At 34.7% G+C, this 17,628-nt stretch overlaps 2 protein-coding genes across 8 annotated transcripts in view; one reads left to right on the forward strand and one right to left on the reverse strand.

The window, feature by feature from the left end:
- The window catches only part of LOC125668549 (long-chain-fatty-acid--CoA ligase 5-like), a 53,795-nt gene extending 43,467 nt beyond the window's left edge, over positions 1-10,328 (forward strand). For all 5 annotated transcript variants that reach the window (XM_048902800.2, XM_048902797.2, XM_048902796.2 and 2 more), the window contains 7 exons: positions 2,191-2,279; positions 3,080-3,196; positions 3,295-3,348; positions 4,894-4,983; positions 5,076-5,180; positions 7,243-7,314; positions 8,753-10,328. In XM_048902800.2, coding sequence (XP_048758757.1) covers positions 2,191-2,279; positions 3,080-3,196; positions 3,295-3,348; positions 4,894-4,983; positions 5,076-5,180; positions 7,243-7,314; positions 8,753-8,890 — 665 coding nt within the window. In that variant the 3' untranslated portion in view covers positions 8,891-10,328. The remainder of the gene's footprint in view (positions 1-2,190; positions 2,280-3,079; positions 3,197-3,294; positions 3,349-4,893; positions 4,984-5,075; positions 5,181-7,242; positions 7,315-8,752) is intronic.
- Positions 10,329-17,544: 7,216 nt separating this feature from the next.
- LOC125668546 (bifunctional heparan sulfate N-deacetylase/N-sulfotransferase-like) overlaps positions 17,545-17,628 on the reverse strand; it is a 51,639-nt gene continuing 51,555 nt past the window's right edge. For all 3 annotated transcript variants that reach the window (XM_056162835.1, XM_056162836.1, XM_056162837.1), the window contains one exon: positions 17,545-17,628. This exon is cut by the window's right edge and continues 6,414 nt beyond it. The gene's annotated coding sequence lies outside the window, so the exon portion shown is untranslated.

Here is a 17,628-nt window from a genome sequence, read left to right on the forward strand (position 1 = left end):
TGTCATACCTGTCAATCGTGGCGAAGCGAGAAAATATAAAGCATTTAATAAACAAGTTGTGAACAGCACAGGCAGCAGGCTATTGATAATATTGTAGAGATTCAATGGTTACAAGTCCCTTAATGGTGTATTGTGTAGTATATGGCTGTAATAATCAGCTATTAGCACCAAAAAAATGTTGTGGGAAGAGTTTCTTAAAGGCATAGGGTCTATCTTTTATCTCAAAAATGACATCACAATATTTTGCAAGAAGAACTCCAAAAAACAAATTTGTAGTATTAATTATGAGTTATCTATAGCTGCAGCACTTTGAAATTGAAGTCATTTTGACGTTTTGGCCCTTTATAAAATGTTTGTCTGGAGGACAATATATTAAACTGGTACCCTGCTGATTGGTGGCTACACACAAACATAAGAGATGCAAAGTCAACAGGGTACCAGTTTAGGCAAATGAGAACAGGGAATTATTTTGTAATTACTATCGTATCCAATGTGTTTGTAAACATTCTTAGGAACTTCTTGTGATTTTCTAGTTATGATCTTTAATTTCGCCACCTTTTTGGAACATGCAAAATTTTTACCAATATCTTAAGACCCTATGCCTTAAAATACTAACGGGACGTCATCAATGTCGTAACATTGACTATCCATTCTATATAATTTATGACTTTCAATAGAATCTATCCACACACTTCGTGTAGCTGCTGCAGCAATTGACACATATGATGTGATGACGTATCACATGACTAGATAGCTCATTAGTGACGATTTGTGAATCGGCTTTGAATATGTGCAGATAAAATGCATGTTTGTATCAATAATTGGGAGTAATAACAGAAATGAGCTTTATCAAGGTTACTCCTTTTGATTTTATTACATCAAAAATCGTGGTAAAAATCCTTTAATTCGTAGTTCCATGAAAGGTTCAAATTGTGCTCATTGGTAAAGATTGTTCCTTATATTTCTTGAGACTTGCACAGATGTGTAAGGAGCTTTGTTGCAGCTGTAATAAACCTATAAAAGGTTGCCAATTGCAAATTATCACATAAGGAACCACTGGGGGTATGTGAGATGATTAATTACTATGGAAAATGTGATGATTTGCATTATGTTTTCCATTGTAGTTGATAACCTCACATACCCAAAAAACTAGACGGTGCTAATTTTGATAATTGATTACATCAGCAATAATACCCATGTAAATTACTAGTGGACGTCAGGTATGTGATTTTGGTTTAGGTAGCTATGATTTGAACACAAAGCATAAAATATTCCTATTTTAAAAAGAAGTACTCTGATAGAGTAAGCCCCATTCAGTTCCTGCAAATTGCAGTACCTGCATGACTATGCTATGACTATGTTCTGTAACAGTCCAAGCTCCACCAGCAAAGGTCGTCACAGCTCTTAGTGGACTATGGTTCAGAATAGAAGAGGTCAACTCTAGATACTCTCTATCCATGGTCTGGGGACTTTCCCAGAAGCTAATGAAAGCACAATGGCTTCAGTATGTAGCTTCTAAGGCAGGTCTAAGCAGAGTACACTGATGTTAAGTGACATACTGGTTTTTATACTGAGTTTATATCTATTTAAAAAAAAATAAGGTATCTAGCATCTTAGTGATTTTTCAAGACACTCATTTAGACTTGCTGTACTCTGTGACAATGTTTTGGAGTCTTTTAGCAAAGCATTTTTATTGTTGTGTAAGTTCAAATCACTTAGATTAAAGATTAATTTTTTTTTTCATCATTTGCTAGTAGGGGAATGTCAAGGAAAGGGAAATAACTCTCAAACACCAGAATAATTGAAATATGTCTCAAACACAAGAATAATTGGCATATGTACTGTGAATTACACAAGCGACTATAAAATAGTGCAAATTGTTTTGTAACATTTGAAAAAAATAATTTAATGGATGATTGATGGATTAGGTTTGTATTATATTGAATAAATAAACACGCATGAATGAGTGCTTAACGGTACCTATGACACATTTCGCATATACTCATGCATGTTTCTTCATTCAGTACAATACAAAGATATTAATTCAGAGACTAGATTTAAAAAACAATCACAATGATAACTATTTGCTAATTTGAAATTTTTACTGTCACCTTGTGAATTCCCTGAAAGAAAAAAGAAAAACCATGATTTCTTTTAGATTTATTGTACAGTGTATTTTCTTGTTTATAGGAAATGTGGGTCCACCCTTGCCATGCTGTGAAATTAAATTGGCTGATGTGGAGGATATGAATTACTATGCAAAGGACAACAAAGGAGAGGTACACAGTAATCATACATATGATGCAGTCTTGGGTCCAATCCAAGAGAACCCTCCAAAATGTAAAGGGGGGGGGGGGGGGGGCATTTCCAGGAGATTTTATCAACATATGAAGCAATGAAAACAGTCATTTTAACCCCAATTTTTACTTTTACTTGAGTTAGGGAAAAGGGAAGGTTTTAAAATCTGAAGATAACTGTCAACTAGATTATGAATTTGGGATTGCATGACACAACAATCTAATTAAAATTAGATCTTTGATCCGCTCATGCAATCGCTACGCATGAGCGGATCAAAGATCTAATTTTAATTAGATTGATGACACAATAACCTGTGTACATTTGATTTGATTTTAAGGACTTCATGTTTTGTATATAAGTGGACAATGGTCATGTCTACATGAATGTATTTCAACATCACTAGGACAAAGTCTTAACAAGAACTTTAGTTTTGTTCAACCTTTAGAGTTTGTATTTGGTACAAAGGTAGAAGGTAAAGAAACAACAATAAAAAGACCTGCAGATTTTGGGGCACTGAGTTCAAGATCAAGACCACAAGAGTAGTTTTTGCCATTATGAGCTTATAGTGGGATCCTGAATTTGCAAAGTGTTTCGGTTATGTGTGGACATGTAGATCATAAAAATAGCATATTGGATTTCATTCCAATTTTCACAAAAGATTGGTTTGATGACTGGCAAGAGTTGATTAAATTTTGTTTGTGATATGTGGATAAGAAGAGAGATTGGGGAGTGTTGGCAGGGATGGAGGTCTCTGAACACTCTTGTTTAACCTCTATTCCAGGTTTGCATAAAAGGCCCCAATGTGTTTCTGGGTTACTACAGAGATCCAGCCAAGACTGAAGAAGCTCTAGATAAGGATGGTTGGCTTCACACTGGTGACATTGGCCAATGGCTTGAAGTAGGTGCATAATATAATGGAAAAAAAGTAATGATGATAAAGGAAACTTCACTTTAAGCAATACAAAATTAAACTTGTATGTATTTTTTTTTTTTTAGAATGGTACTCTGAAAATTATTGACAGAAAGAAGAATATATTCAAATTAGCACAGGTAATTTAAATGAAATTTGAAAATTATACCATATATACTCGCATATAAGTTGACCCAAGCACAAGTCAGGGACCCGTTTCTCAGAGAAATTTACAGGAATTTTGTAGGGCTGAAACGATTCACCGAAATATCGATACTGTTCAATATAAACGCTCAATTCAATATTCGATTCATTGCCTCGATTTTCGGTTCGATATGTTTATTACAAACAGGTTCAGTAAAATACATCAGTTTCGGCCAGTACATATTATTTCTACCAGCATGAGGGACAAAATAGCGTCAAATAATGTTCCAACTGTTGTTTGCCTTGAGGTTGATGAAAATAATAATAAACTATATCAGTTTAAACTATAGCGAACAGGCATCTCACCGTTTGGCAGTTTTGCTTTTAAAATTATGATTTTGAATCTTGATAATTAATTTTTTCTTCAATGTTATTATTGGTTTCTTCTGTAAATTGCATTGTATTGAAAGTATTGAATCGTGGCATAAGTATTGCAATATGTATCGTATCGTGAAGGGGGCGTATCGTTTCAGCCCTAGAATATTTTGACATTGACCCTTTTATAAGTTGTATTCAATTATTGATCGGATCAAAGTTTATTTTCTAGGAAGAGTTGCTTCTCTTTGTATGTTGATCTTTACAACTGTGCACAAGTAAACAGTCTAACACTGAATAAATAGGAAAATAATTAGTTTTTTGGGTTTTTTCTGTTCAACATGGTGATTAGAATTTTAATTTTACCACATAAAATTGGATACCAGGTAACTGAAATAGAATAGAAATAGAAACACTGCCCAAGCTATTTAATATTAGAAGATGCTCACTGTCCAAGCCATCTGATAAAGCATGGTTAAATATACAAATGATCAATTAATTACTGTTGCTTAAATATGGTAGATACTGATATCTATCTCACTGTAGGTGCCCCTTTAATTGTTTGACAATGACCATTCTGCTGTTTGTGTTTGTTTAATGGTACGTTCCCCTATTTAAAATGAATATTACAGGTAAATGAAATGGAAAACATATCCACACTTATAATGTAGTGAATATCTAGTGAGTATCTTCTAGTGAATATCTAGTGAGTATCTTCTAGTGAATATCTAGTGCACTGGTTCCATACATTAAGAAAATATGGAATATTGATGTACTTTACAATTGAGGCTTGTTGTTTGTGAAATGTTTGCAATAGAAAATGCTGAATGTTGACTTTAACTGACATATAAAAACGATATTAAAATCAATAACATTTTCATTAATAACATTGCAGTGGTTCTGCTTTATTTAAATGATCCCTCTTGGTGTTTTGTTACTGATTAAACTGACATTAACGCATTAAAAACCTGTCATATGTTGCAATTTGTAAGCTCTGCTGCAAGAACAATTTTCCGATAGTAGTAGTATGTGTGTATAAATGGGATATCAACTTATAGGCGAGTATATGTTTACGGTACAAATACGTTTTTTGATTTTATGATGCATGTATATTGATAATGCTATGCTACAGTGAAATTATATTATTGTCTTGCTTGTTTCTGTAGGGTGAATACATTGCCCCAGAAAAGATAGAAAATGTTTATGTAAGAAGTCAACTTGTGGCACAAGTATTTATTCATGGAGAGAGCTTAAAGGTAGGTTCAGCCTCTCTTCACCAATAACTTTCTTATATATTCATGTTGTTTATGATACCCATATTTGGGAATACATGTATTTCTGTTTTCAGTCATGTTTAGTTGGTGTGGTTGTTCCTGATCCTGAAGTGTTACCAAACTGGGCCAAAACCAAACTAAATGTGTCCCAGTCAATGGAGGAGTTGTGCTCTAATCCAGTAAGTCAGATCCAGCAGTACAGAAAAAAAATAGCGGACCTGTACATACCGTATAAGTCTTGTTTTGAGGCTACATGTGTAGGGGTGTGAATAGGCATGAATACAAGTACTATTTGTTCCAATTTGCATGTCTCTTTTGTTTTTCTATATGGCAGAAACTCTGTCCAAGTTTTAAAGGGGCATGGACACAATTTGAGCCGAAATTTTTCAAATTTTATTTTTCGATTATAATTGTTTAGAATGCTTAACATTTGTCATAGGAGGTACAGAGCCCACAATTCTTTGTTATGTAAACAAGGCTCGTGCCATGTTTTTGTTTACATAGGTTAAATATACTAGTAAAAGTTTTGTTTAAAGCAGATTTTTTTTCAATTTACAAGTGAATTAAATATTTTCTAGTGTTTGGCACGTGTTATTTTGTTAAAAACATGCTGTATTTCACTACAACCGACTTTCAAATTTTGGTTGACCATTAGAAATGCTTTAGGTATTAAAACGTTGTAAACAATAAAAATGGAAAAATGAAATTTGAAAATTTTCAGCTCAAATCACGTTCATGCCTCTTTAAACAGTAGATTGAGTAGGTGACTAAATATTAGATATGGAGGGAAGGATTTGCAACTTTGCATCATTTCTTATTTGAAAGAATGTGTTTTAAAAAAAAAAAAAAAAAAAAAAATTATGCCGCTGCCATAAGATGGAATGGATTGGGGCTATAGTATTGCCTTTTTCCATCCCATCTTGAAGTGAGGTTTTCTGATCAAAAGCTGTCTGTCGGCCATGGAGTTGTTGTAAACTTTTCACGTTTTCAACCTTTTCTCTAGAACCACTAGGACAACTTCACCCAAACTTGGCACACATTATTTTTGCATGAACAGAATTAGAGTCTGAAGGAAGGGCCATGTGGGAGATAAATTGTTCTCTAGGTTTATTTCAACCATTATCCCAGGAGACAGGGTGGGGCCACTACTGGTGCTTAAAGTTGTATGTAATAATATAATGGAAAAAATCTTTCTATTAAAATCTTCTGGAGAACAGCAAAGCAGCAATTCATCAAACTATTATGTAGATATCTTCATGTAGTATAGGTTCAAGATTTTTCATATCATTACTATCAGAGTCAAGGTGTAGTAACAAATGGGGATATCAGTTTTGGATGGCAATAGGTCATCTGAGTTATTCAGGTGACTTAAAACCAAGATGAATGACACCAGCAGCAATGAAGAGTACCACAGTAAAACTATGTCAGCTAAAACAAAAGATTTGTCTTATTTTGTAAATTGTAATTCATATAAGTTCCTAAAAGTCAGCACAATATCTGCAGGTACAGTATGTTGAAGAAAGTCTAAAACTGAAATCTATGAACATTTTCAAATTGCTTTGTCTGTCTTTGTGGATTTCTATCATGACATAATAACTTTCCATCATCAAAAATTTATACAGAAGGAGTTGACCATGAGAGAAAGACACCTTTTAATAAGGGCTCCACATTAATGAAAATACAGAAGCACTATAATTATCGCAATGTCCGTCCATCAGTCTGTTATGTTTCTCTTTGTGATCTGATATCTTGAATAGTTTTCAACATAAAACTTTCTTATTTTATACAAAGGTATGAAGGAAGATGCCTATAAATTCTGGGGTCCAGGGTCTAAGTCACAACAGTCTTTCAACTTGTAACTTTACTATGCTTTCATTGTAACACTATAATTTGAAAAGTTTTCGACATAGACCTTTCATATTTTATTCAAAGGTAGTTGACCATGAAAGAAAGACTCCTATCGATTTTGTTTAGTCTGTCCATGGGGCATTTGTGTTTTAAGAACACATCTTGTTTTATTGTAAGCAAAACGGAACATTGATATTTTTTGTCAATATCTGTCGGTAGCATAATTATTGGGGCAGCATAGTGGGGGATTACTGTATTTCTAATTAAAATCTTAAGTTTTACACACATTCATGTATGTGAAAAATGCAACCAGAGTAAAATTTGAATGATACTATAATCAAAATTATTAATATTTTTGGTAAGGAATAATTGATTTTATTTTCATTGCCATAGGATGTGAAGAAGGAAATTTTGGCTGACATGACCAAAATAGGAAAAACTGGAGGGCTTCATTCCTTTGAACAAGTGAGTTGATTGGATTCATTCTGAGGTCTAATTCTGTTAAAACAAATACTGTATACTTGGAAAATATTTTGTTCATGTTATTTTTGCCCTGACAATTACAGAAAGGATTTGCATCATTTTAGAATTTCTGTTTGCCATTTATCCAGTGATTAAGGTAGTACTCTACATAGTCATAATGGCTGACTTCCTTTAAAAACATGGATGAAAAAATCGATATCAGCAATATTAGACTTTTCCTTTTCCATTTAAATACCTATCCGAGTAGCTCAGTAGGTTAGAATACCGAGTGCTGAACTGTAGGTCGCAGGTTCGAGTACAGCAGGGGTTTTAATTTTTTTGCAGATTACCTTCTACTAAAACTGTATTTTTTGACAAAATAAAGTAAATGAAAAAAATTTCAACTTCAAAATATTGTTGTACATATCCTCCACTTTTCATCTACATCAACTTTCTCTGGTGTAGCATATCTCCTTAAAATTTTCTTGTTGAAGTTCATTTCTTTCTCTCTGACTACAAACAGTGGTATATAAGGAACAAGCTGTTACAGATATACTCAAATATTTCAGAGGTACATACAAGTACATCTGTATGATGTTATATAAAAACTTAGTAATACACTGGAGGAAATGACAAAGATGTACAATATTGATTGGGGGTGTACATTGAGAAGGACAGACTAGGTCCTATGCAGGTGACTCTCAATGACTTGAACTTTCATCTCTCGTAGTTCTTGATCTCTCTAATTTCCTAGTCAAGTTTTTCTTTTTTCTCTTTTGAAATAATCATATTGATCTCTTCAAGTAAATTCAATTCCCATTGTATATGATCCTTTAAAATCTCTCAGTGTTATTTATTTACACAAGTCAACAGTCGTCCATGACCAAGTCAATGCCATTGACAGTTTGAATACTGTGCAAGACTTGCATGTATAAGAGTTGCTTGGCATAACACAAATCTGCCCATTCTATATCATTTTATTTACTAAATTATGAAATCATGTTGATACAGATTAAGGAAATAAGGATGTGAATAAAAGGGGGATAATATTTTCCAGTGTACAATAATATCCAAGCATCCTATATTTTCTGTGAAAGGTGGATTCAGTATGTGAATCAAGTAGAGTATGAATAGGAAATGTGAATCAAGTAGAGTATGGATAGGAAATGTGAACCAAGTAGAGAATGGATAGGAAATGTGAATCAAGTAGAAAATGGATAGGAAATGTGAATCAAGTAGAAAATGGATAGGAAATGTGAATCAATTAGAGAATGGATAAGAAATGTTAATCAAGTAGAGAATGGATAGGAAATGTGAATCAAGTAGAGTATGGATAGGAAATGTGAATCAAGTAGAGAATGGATTGGAAATGTGGCACCAATTGCAAAATAAACACTTGTTGCTTTTAGCATCTATTTTAATTTTGTATTTTTCTTTTCAGGTCAAGGATATTTTCCTGTATCCAGAACTATTTTCTGTGGAAAATGGACTTTTGACACCAACATTTAAAACTAAAAGGCATGAACTCAAAGTTAAATTTCAATCACAAATTGCTGAAATGTACACAAATTTGGTATAAAGTTTCTTTAGGTACATATAGTAAACAAGTGTGTTGAAATGTTTTAATATGACATGGAGATTGAATAACAAATTTGTTGAGGCTCAAGACTGACTGCTGATGATATCAAACAATGTCAGAATCTCATGTTGAATACTGAATAACAACAACATACTCATATAAAATGAAATTCTTCACTTTACTGGCTAGGCTGTGTAAATTGATATTTTAAAATATTAGAACAGACCCTGGAGATGCCTACGAAGGCTGCAGGATTACAGTTTCATATGTTTGAATATAATAAGGTTGTGAACATCTCTGCTTTTTTAGCATTGCAAATTCAATCAGATTCCCATTATCAAAAACATGCAAAATGGTCAGTTTTGTCATGGATATGTTCACAATTTAATGAATATATACCAGTATGTATATATTGTGACAAGAGTTCAGATTCATCTCAATAGTTGAGATATCAAACTCCAATCAAAGTTAGGAGTATAATCCCTGCAAGATCTTTGCTTTAGTTTTTCACCATAGAATGTTTCCTACATTGTTAGGTATTGTCAGTTTGAAAAAGTTTGAACTGCTTTGTGAAATTGTTTGAGCTGAAGTAAGAGTTCAGCAGAGTATACAATTTGTGATCAACAATGCATTTGTTATTTGAAGTGAACCAGGTGAGTATAGGTAATAGTTATTTATTGATAATCAAAAGAGCATTTTACATGTACCCACTGTTATATGTTTGATATGTTAAGACCAGCACTTGAGCTAATTTATTAGTTTTTAAGAAGCTTTGTAATATTAAGGGTCTGATATGGAATTTTGTATTAATTTTACCTCTTCTGATTCAAGTATAAAATGAAATGAAATTGAATTTACCTCTCAATTATGTCTACCCAATTGTAGTTTTGAAATATTTTAAGAAATCTTTCTTGAACTTGGATGTACATGTACCATTACAAAATGAAATTATTTCTGTATATTTTACATTTTGTATTGAATGCATGTAGGCATTCCAGTAAAGATCCACTGATTTTTCATGTGGAAGTAATGTCATTGTAGTACACCTGTACCTTAGAAATGAGGAGCTTGTTACAATGACATCTTGGTGTAACTCATTCATAGATTATTCTGCACACCTACCGAGAGTGCCATGTATTGTTGGTGATATTGATTTATATTATTTTTTTTTATTATGTTTAATGATTAGCATACATATCAGTCATGTAAAATTTATAGAAATTTAGAGCACCAATACTTTGAAGAACAACTGTACCAACTTCAACTTCATCCAGTTCATGTTAGAATACATGTAGATGTATTTTAGCCTTCAATTTACTTTTTAAAATGATGGGGGCCTTTTTCATATCTTATAGCATAAATATGTACATACGCTTGATTACTATATCGTAGATTGTATATGCTGTAGAATTGTACAATAAAGTTGTCTGAAAATGGCTCTATTTTTTGGTATTTACAAATGATACCTGATCGGCCATCTTTGCTTTCAGCAAGAGTGCAAGGCTATAGTCAAAAATGATTAGAGATGCAATTTTCATTGTACGACCAAAGAAAAGGGACTGTCACAGAAAAACCAAGTCATACAGTTATATTGGAAGCTTTACATGTGAACGAACAACTCCGTTTCATAGAGTTTGGTGTAGTTGCTAATTATTATTCTTAATTGGATTTTATGTGTTCATACCGTCATATTGCATGCTTTAGATGTGAACGAAGAACATGTAATCACAAATTTTGGTGTACAGTACATAAAACTGGGTTACAGCAAACACACTTTAATATAATTATTTTGTGCTTACAGTGACATGATTTTTATTCCCTATAATTTTAAAAACATAACAAATTACATTGATAACAAAACAAAATTGTTCATCCTCAGCACTTTGCTATAAGCATGTTTTACTGTTGTTGCTCATTACATGATAATTGAGTCTAAACTTTAGAGGTATATTCAGCTTTTATTGTGCCCCACCAGGAATATGACTGTGGCATGTATAGTGTTTGTCATGTCCGTCCTTCTGTCACACTTTGCATTTAGCTCAGTTTTAAAGAAACTATTCATGATATTTTTATCAAACCTCATATACTGATACATATTGGTGACGTCTATTCAACTGCATCAGTATTTTTTACCATGACATTTCCTTTGACCTTGCTTTTCTCTATGTGGTGTTTAGCTCAGATTCAAAGCAACTATTGACAATATTTTTAGGAAATGTCTTACACTGATACATATTGCTGGTTTCAAATTCAACTGTGGCATTTTTTTTTATGTTGACCTTCCCTGTGACCTTCACCTCACTATTCCCTATTTTGTGGTTAGCTCAGTTTCAAAGCAATTAATGAAGACTTTTGCCCCTTTCTGAATATAACCAGGGCATATAGTGTTTGTCATGTGTGTTTGTGATATCCATGAATGTAGTTTGGTGTCAATCAAGCAAATAATTCTTAAAAAATAGGAGACAATATATTACTATGTCCAGTTTAACCCTTGACCATGTGACCTCAAAATCAATAGGGGTCATCAAACGGCTCTCAAAATATTGAGCAGACAGTATATTCCTATGTCCAGTTTGACCTTTGACCATGTGACCTCAAAATCAATAGGGGTCATCTCCTGAAGATGTACCAAGTTTGATGTCTGTCAAGGGAAAGTTTCTCAAGATACTGAGCTGACAGTATTTTCCTATGTCCAGAGTGGATTGACCCTTGTCCTTTGACCTGAAAAACAACACAGGCACCTGAAGTGTGGATAGTACCAGTGTACCAAGTTTGATGTCTGTCAAGCAAAGGGTTCTCTAGATATTGAGTGGTCAGTATATTCCTATGTCCAGTTTGACCCTTGAGCACGTGACCTCAGAAACAGAGGGGTTATCTACTCCTTGGGATGTACCAGTGTACCAAGTTTGATGTCTGTCAAGCAAAGGGTTCTCAAAATATTGAGTGGACAGTGTCTTCCTATGTCCAGAGTAGATTGACTTTTGACCTGAAAAACGATAGGAGTCCTCTTCTACTCATAAACAACCCATGTATGAAATATCATTACGATCAAGTGAATGGTTCTCAAGATATAGAGCGAACAGCTTGTGGTCTACCAACTGACCAACCGACAGGTGCAAAGCAATATGCCCCTCTTCTTTGAAGGGGGGCATAAATTAATATTTTGGCCCCAGGGTTTGAACATGAATCTTCACTATAATAGACATGTTTTGCCTTTTATGGTTCAATGGTTCTGAATTCCTTAAAGCTCTACTGATGTCTTTAATTAAACATAGCTGTAAAAAAGTAGCAGGAGTCTGCCATATTTGTCACACCCAACTTTTCTGATCACCCGTATTCCGGCGTCCGTCCGTCTGTAAACTTTTAACATTTTTGACTTCTTCTCAAAAACCACTGGGCCAATTTCAACCAAAGTTGGCACAAAGCATCCTTAGGTAAAGGGAATTCTAAATTGTTAAAATACAGGGCCAGGCCACCTTCCAAGGGGAGATAATCAAGAAAAGGTAAAAATAGAGAAGGGTCATTAAAAAATCTTCTTCTCAAGAACCACTGGGCCAGAAAAGATGAAATTTAGAGATAAGCTTTATTAGGTAGTGCAGATTCTAAATTGTTAAAATCATGGCCCCTGGGGTTTGGATGGGGCCACAATAGGGGATCAAAGTTTTACATACAAATATATAGGAAAAATCTTCTTCTCAAGAACCACTGAGCAAGAAAAGCTGAGATTTATATGAAAGCTTCCTGATATAGTGCAGATTCTAAATTGTTAAAATCCTGGCCCCCGGGGATCGGATGGGGCCACAATAGGGGATCAAAGTTTTACATACTAATATATAGGAAAAATCTTCTCAAGAACCACTGAGCCAGAAAAGCTGAGATTTATATGAAAGCTTCCTGATATAGTGCAGATTCTAAATTGTTAAAATCCTGGCCCCCGGGGGTCGGATGCGGCCACAATAGGGGATCAAAGATTTACATACAAATATATAGGAAAAATCTTTAAAAATCATCTTCTCATGAACCACTGAGCCAGAAAAGCTGATATTTACATGAAAGCTTTCTGACATAGTGCAGATTCAAGTTTGTCAAAATCCTGGCCCCCGGGGGTTGAATGGGGCCACAATAGGGGATCAAAGTTTTACATACAAACATATAGGGAAATTTTTCTCAAGAACCACTGAGCCAGAAAAGCTGATATTTACATGAAAGCTTTCTGACATAGTGCAGATTCGAGTTAGTTCAAATCATGGCCCCTGGGGGTAGGATGGGGCCACAAGGGGGGGGGGGGATCAAAGTTCTACATACGAATATATAGGAAAAATCTTTTAAAATCTTTTTCTCAAGAACCTTTGGGCCAAAGAAGTTCACATTTACATGAAAGTTTTCTGACATAGTGTAGATTCAAGTTTGCAAAAACCATGGCCTCCAGGGGTAGGTTGGGGCCATAATAGGGACTACGGTTTTACATGAAAATATATATGGAAAGTCTTGATATGGACCAAGGTGACTCAGGTGAGTGATGTGGCCCATGGGCCTCTTGTTTAATTTGGCTTGAGCAGTGCATGCACATCTCCTATTGAGGTTTAGAAACATACGAAATGATGCAGTGTTAGTTCCAGGTAAACAATTATCCGTGTTCGGTGCGTTTTCTAGATGTGCATCCCAATGTTGTTCAAATTATACATTGGTGAATTCATGTTTTCCAAGTATTTCAGGCTATTATATACCGTATAATGGTTTTTTTTTTCCTCATGATAATCCAATTTTCGCTTTTTTTGCGAGTATTTTTGAATCACAAACAATTAAATTCGCATAAAATTTACACCGATTGTGTACTATATCTTGGTACGTTTCACACCTCGAACAAAAGATTTTTTCGTGTACCAAATAACTTGGTACACTCCAAGCCATTGTATTTATAATTATTAGACCAATAATTATCAATGATTGGTAACAATCAAGGAGGGCGTCACACTTTCTGAATATGATGTTTTTGGTTACCAGAATAGGTATGGAACATTAAATATTAAATCAAAAACAAAAATTTGGGTGGCTTGGGCAACCAACAGAAACAAGAGATCAGACATGCTGATAGAGCGATATAAATCTATTGAAGATATATTTACTCTCTCTCTCTCTCTGAAGTATCTGTTATGCCCCATCACTATCACTCTATGAAAATAGTGTAGGATGTGTACTCACCATCTTGTGTTCGAGCTTCGGTCACAAAGTGATACAACCAGCAATCTATCATTGGAAATAAAAAAGACACAGGGACAGTTTTATAACACTCTATCAGCATATCTGATATTGAAAGTACTCGCACCTCAGTAGTTGGAGATAAAATAAGAGATTAAGAGCTCGTCCTGCTTTCAACTTTCTCAGACACCAGCTTCTTCAAACAATGTATCTATGCCAAAACGCGGATCCAACGCCGGCGACCCCACCCCTCGTTTAGTGTGTTTCCCCAGACCTCTGAGACTGTAACCCTCCGTTCTGAAATTTATGGATCCGAAATTAATTGTACATAGTATTTATGTACTTTGTGCTCACTCACCCACCCCCCTTTCCAACTTTTAAAACTTTGTATCAGTCAAGCCGAAAGCCTACATCAATGGGGAGGCGAATCTTATTTATATGTGGTAACTTTCACAGGGGCCAAAAATACCATTTTAAATTATTATAATTAAAAGAGTTCGGTTATACAATTTGTTTCGTTTCGTTTCAGTAGATTTCGTCTCGCACGTTACAGGTACCCGTATTTGGACTTCATTATCTTCCAAATAAGTGAACAAAAGAATGTGGCACGACTAGTTTTCATTGTTAGCGTATTTGAAAATAGTTTTGCCTGGGAGAGTACATTATGGAAACAGTGTCTAATAGGAAACATCATTGTCCACCAGGTTACCTGATGCTGGAAGTCACCGAGATCGTTTTCAGTGCAATACAAGCCTCGAACTGTCAATCCTGTGGGAGATAGAACTCGGTTCTTCTTCTCACAGAATGGGTGGCTTATATCAATCTTCATGATTTTTTCCCAATGTTTATTTTGGACATGTTTACAGCCAATGTCTGCACTGATGTTAAAACAATTTTCAATACATAATTTATTTTGAATTATCTACAAATTTTTAATATTTGTATTGTCCGTTTGAGCATATGCACATCAAACTGAGAATAATATTTTGCTGGAGACTTCATTTCACCTTAATTTCTAACACACAATGATGTTCCTGGTCTTTTCTGTAGCCCAAGAAATAGGCAGTTTTAATACTTCTCATTAACAGATCATTAGAGTTATGGCGCTTTGATGACTCTTGTGCGTCATTGGTAAGAAAATGCAAAAGTCTCGCGAGTAAGTGCGAGATTACTGGGACATAAACGAAACGTTCATAGCAACCCCCCCCCCCCCTTTTAGCTCACCTGAGCTGAAAGCTCAAGTGAGCTTTTCTGATCACCCGTATTCCGGCGTCCGTCCGTCTGTAAACTTTTCACATTTTCAACTTCTTCTTAACAACCACTGGGCCAATTTCAACCAAAGTTGGCACAAATCATCCTTAGGTAAAGGGAATTCTAAATTGTTAAAATAAAGGGCCAGGCCACCTTCCAAGGGGAGATAATCAAGAAAAGGTAAAAATAGGGTAGGGTCATTAAAAAATCTTCTTCTCAAGAACCACTGGGCCAGAAAAGATGAAATTTATAGATAAGCTTTATTAGGTAGTGCAGATTCTAAATTGTTAAAATCATGGCCCCCGTGGGTCGGATGGGGCCACAATAGGGGGTCAAAGTTTTACATACAAATATATAGGGAAAATCTTTAAAAATCTTCTTCTCAAGAACCACTGAGCAAGAAAAGCTGAGATTTATATGAAAGCTTCCTTATATAATGCAGATTCTAAATTTTTAAAATCATGGCCCCCGGGGGTCGGATGGGGCCACAATAGGGGGTCAAAGTTGTTTTGTTTTTTTGTTGTTGTTTTTTTTTTTGATATAGTGCAGATTCAAGTTTGTTAAAATCATGGACCCCGGGGATTGAATGGGGCCTCATGGGGGGCATCAAAGTTTTACATACAAATTTATAGGAAAAATCTTTTAAAATCTTCTTCTCAAGAACCACTGAGCCAGAAAAGCTGAGATTTATATGAAAGCTTCCTGATATAGTGGAGATTATAAATTGCTAAGATCATGGCCCCCAGGGGTCGGATGGGGCCACAATAGGGGGTCAAAGTTTTACATACAAATATATAGGAAAAATCTTTAAAAATCTTCTTCCCAGAACCACTAAGCCAGAAAAGCTGAGATTTATATGAAAGCTTTCTGATAGAGTGCAGATTCAGGTTTGTTGAAATCATGCCCCCCTGGGGTAGGATGGGGCCACAATAGGGGATCAAAGTTTTACATACAAATATATAGGGAAAATCTTTAAAAATCTTCTTCTCAAGAACCATTGGGCCAAAGAAGTTCATATTTACATGAAAGCTTTCTGACATAGTGTAGATTCAAGTTTGCAAAAACCATGGCCTCCAGGGGTAGGTTTGGGGCCATAATAGGGACTACGGTTTTACATGCAAATAGATATGGAAAATCTTCTGATATGGACCAAGGTGACTCAGGTGAGCGATGTGGCCCATGGGCCTCTTGTTTAAAGTTAAGTACATTGTGTATCTTTAAATAGAATAGCCATTGGTCAAACTGCATTTTTAAATATTCTAACACTAGTTTATCAAGAATGTTACATGTTTTTTTAAACTCTACTACACCTAATTTTAAAAATTCCAAACAACGATGTTCTCTGTCCTAAGGCAGTCAATCAATATTTTGTAATTTTCGAAATAGCTTAGATGTAGTTTGGAAACGCATTTGTTGTGTTAATTAGTGTTATAAACGTCTTAAAAATGCAGTTTGGCAAATATATAACTTATTCTAAAATATTGAAAAATGAGAGAGAGAGAGAGAGAGAGAGAGAGAGAGGGGGGGGGGTACATGAACGATTACAAAGTCTATGCCCATATGAACCTGTCCAAATTGTATGATAAAATGGAATGTCTTCACAGTCTGACAGAATAATTCTAATAACATATGAATCCCATTAATTACAAGAAAAGTTATTGTGTCGGATGTGCATTTTGGTTTTTCCCTTCACGGTTCTTCTTGCGATTGATGCTTTATATCGGTCAGATTTGGCAGATCCTTCACATAGTTTAATAAGTTCGTCTGTTTTCTTGTAAGAATAATCAATTCCTAAATTTGCCTTTAGAATTTTAATCAGTGTCGTGGTTTGCAGTCGGTTATAATATGTATTCGATACCATAATTTATATTACGTATGCCTAAGTAATGTTTACGTATGTTGTCCCGGTAGCACGACTTTACGCGCCTTTAATTTGAAGAGTTCCACTAATGGAAATGATAAGTATTCCAAGCAATCTGTAATTGGCTGGCTGAGAATTGCCAAGGAAATAAGACTAATGCTTTAAATTATGCCTACCATCAAAAACATTCACATGGAATGTGAGAGGGCTGAATAATTTAAACATTACTTAAGTAACTCTAACAGAGTACTATGGTTTGCAAACATGCACTGTCGCTGAAATTGCTGAGAACATTCCGCAAAATTTCACATACTATGTCTGAATAATGAACACCAAACAAATATTTCACAATTTTTTTAATTCTTTATTGAAAATATCTTTTGACTTCATTTAAACTGTTCCCGAAAAACAATGTAGTTATCAATAT

Source organism: Ostrea edulis, chromosome 4 (genome assembly GCF_947568905.1).
Source record: "Ostrea edulis chromosome 4, xbOstEdul1.1, whole genome shotgun sequence".
NCBI classification, from domain to species: domain Eukaryota; kingdom Metazoa; phylum Mollusca; class Bivalvia; order Ostreida; family Ostreidae; genus Ostrea; species Ostrea edulis.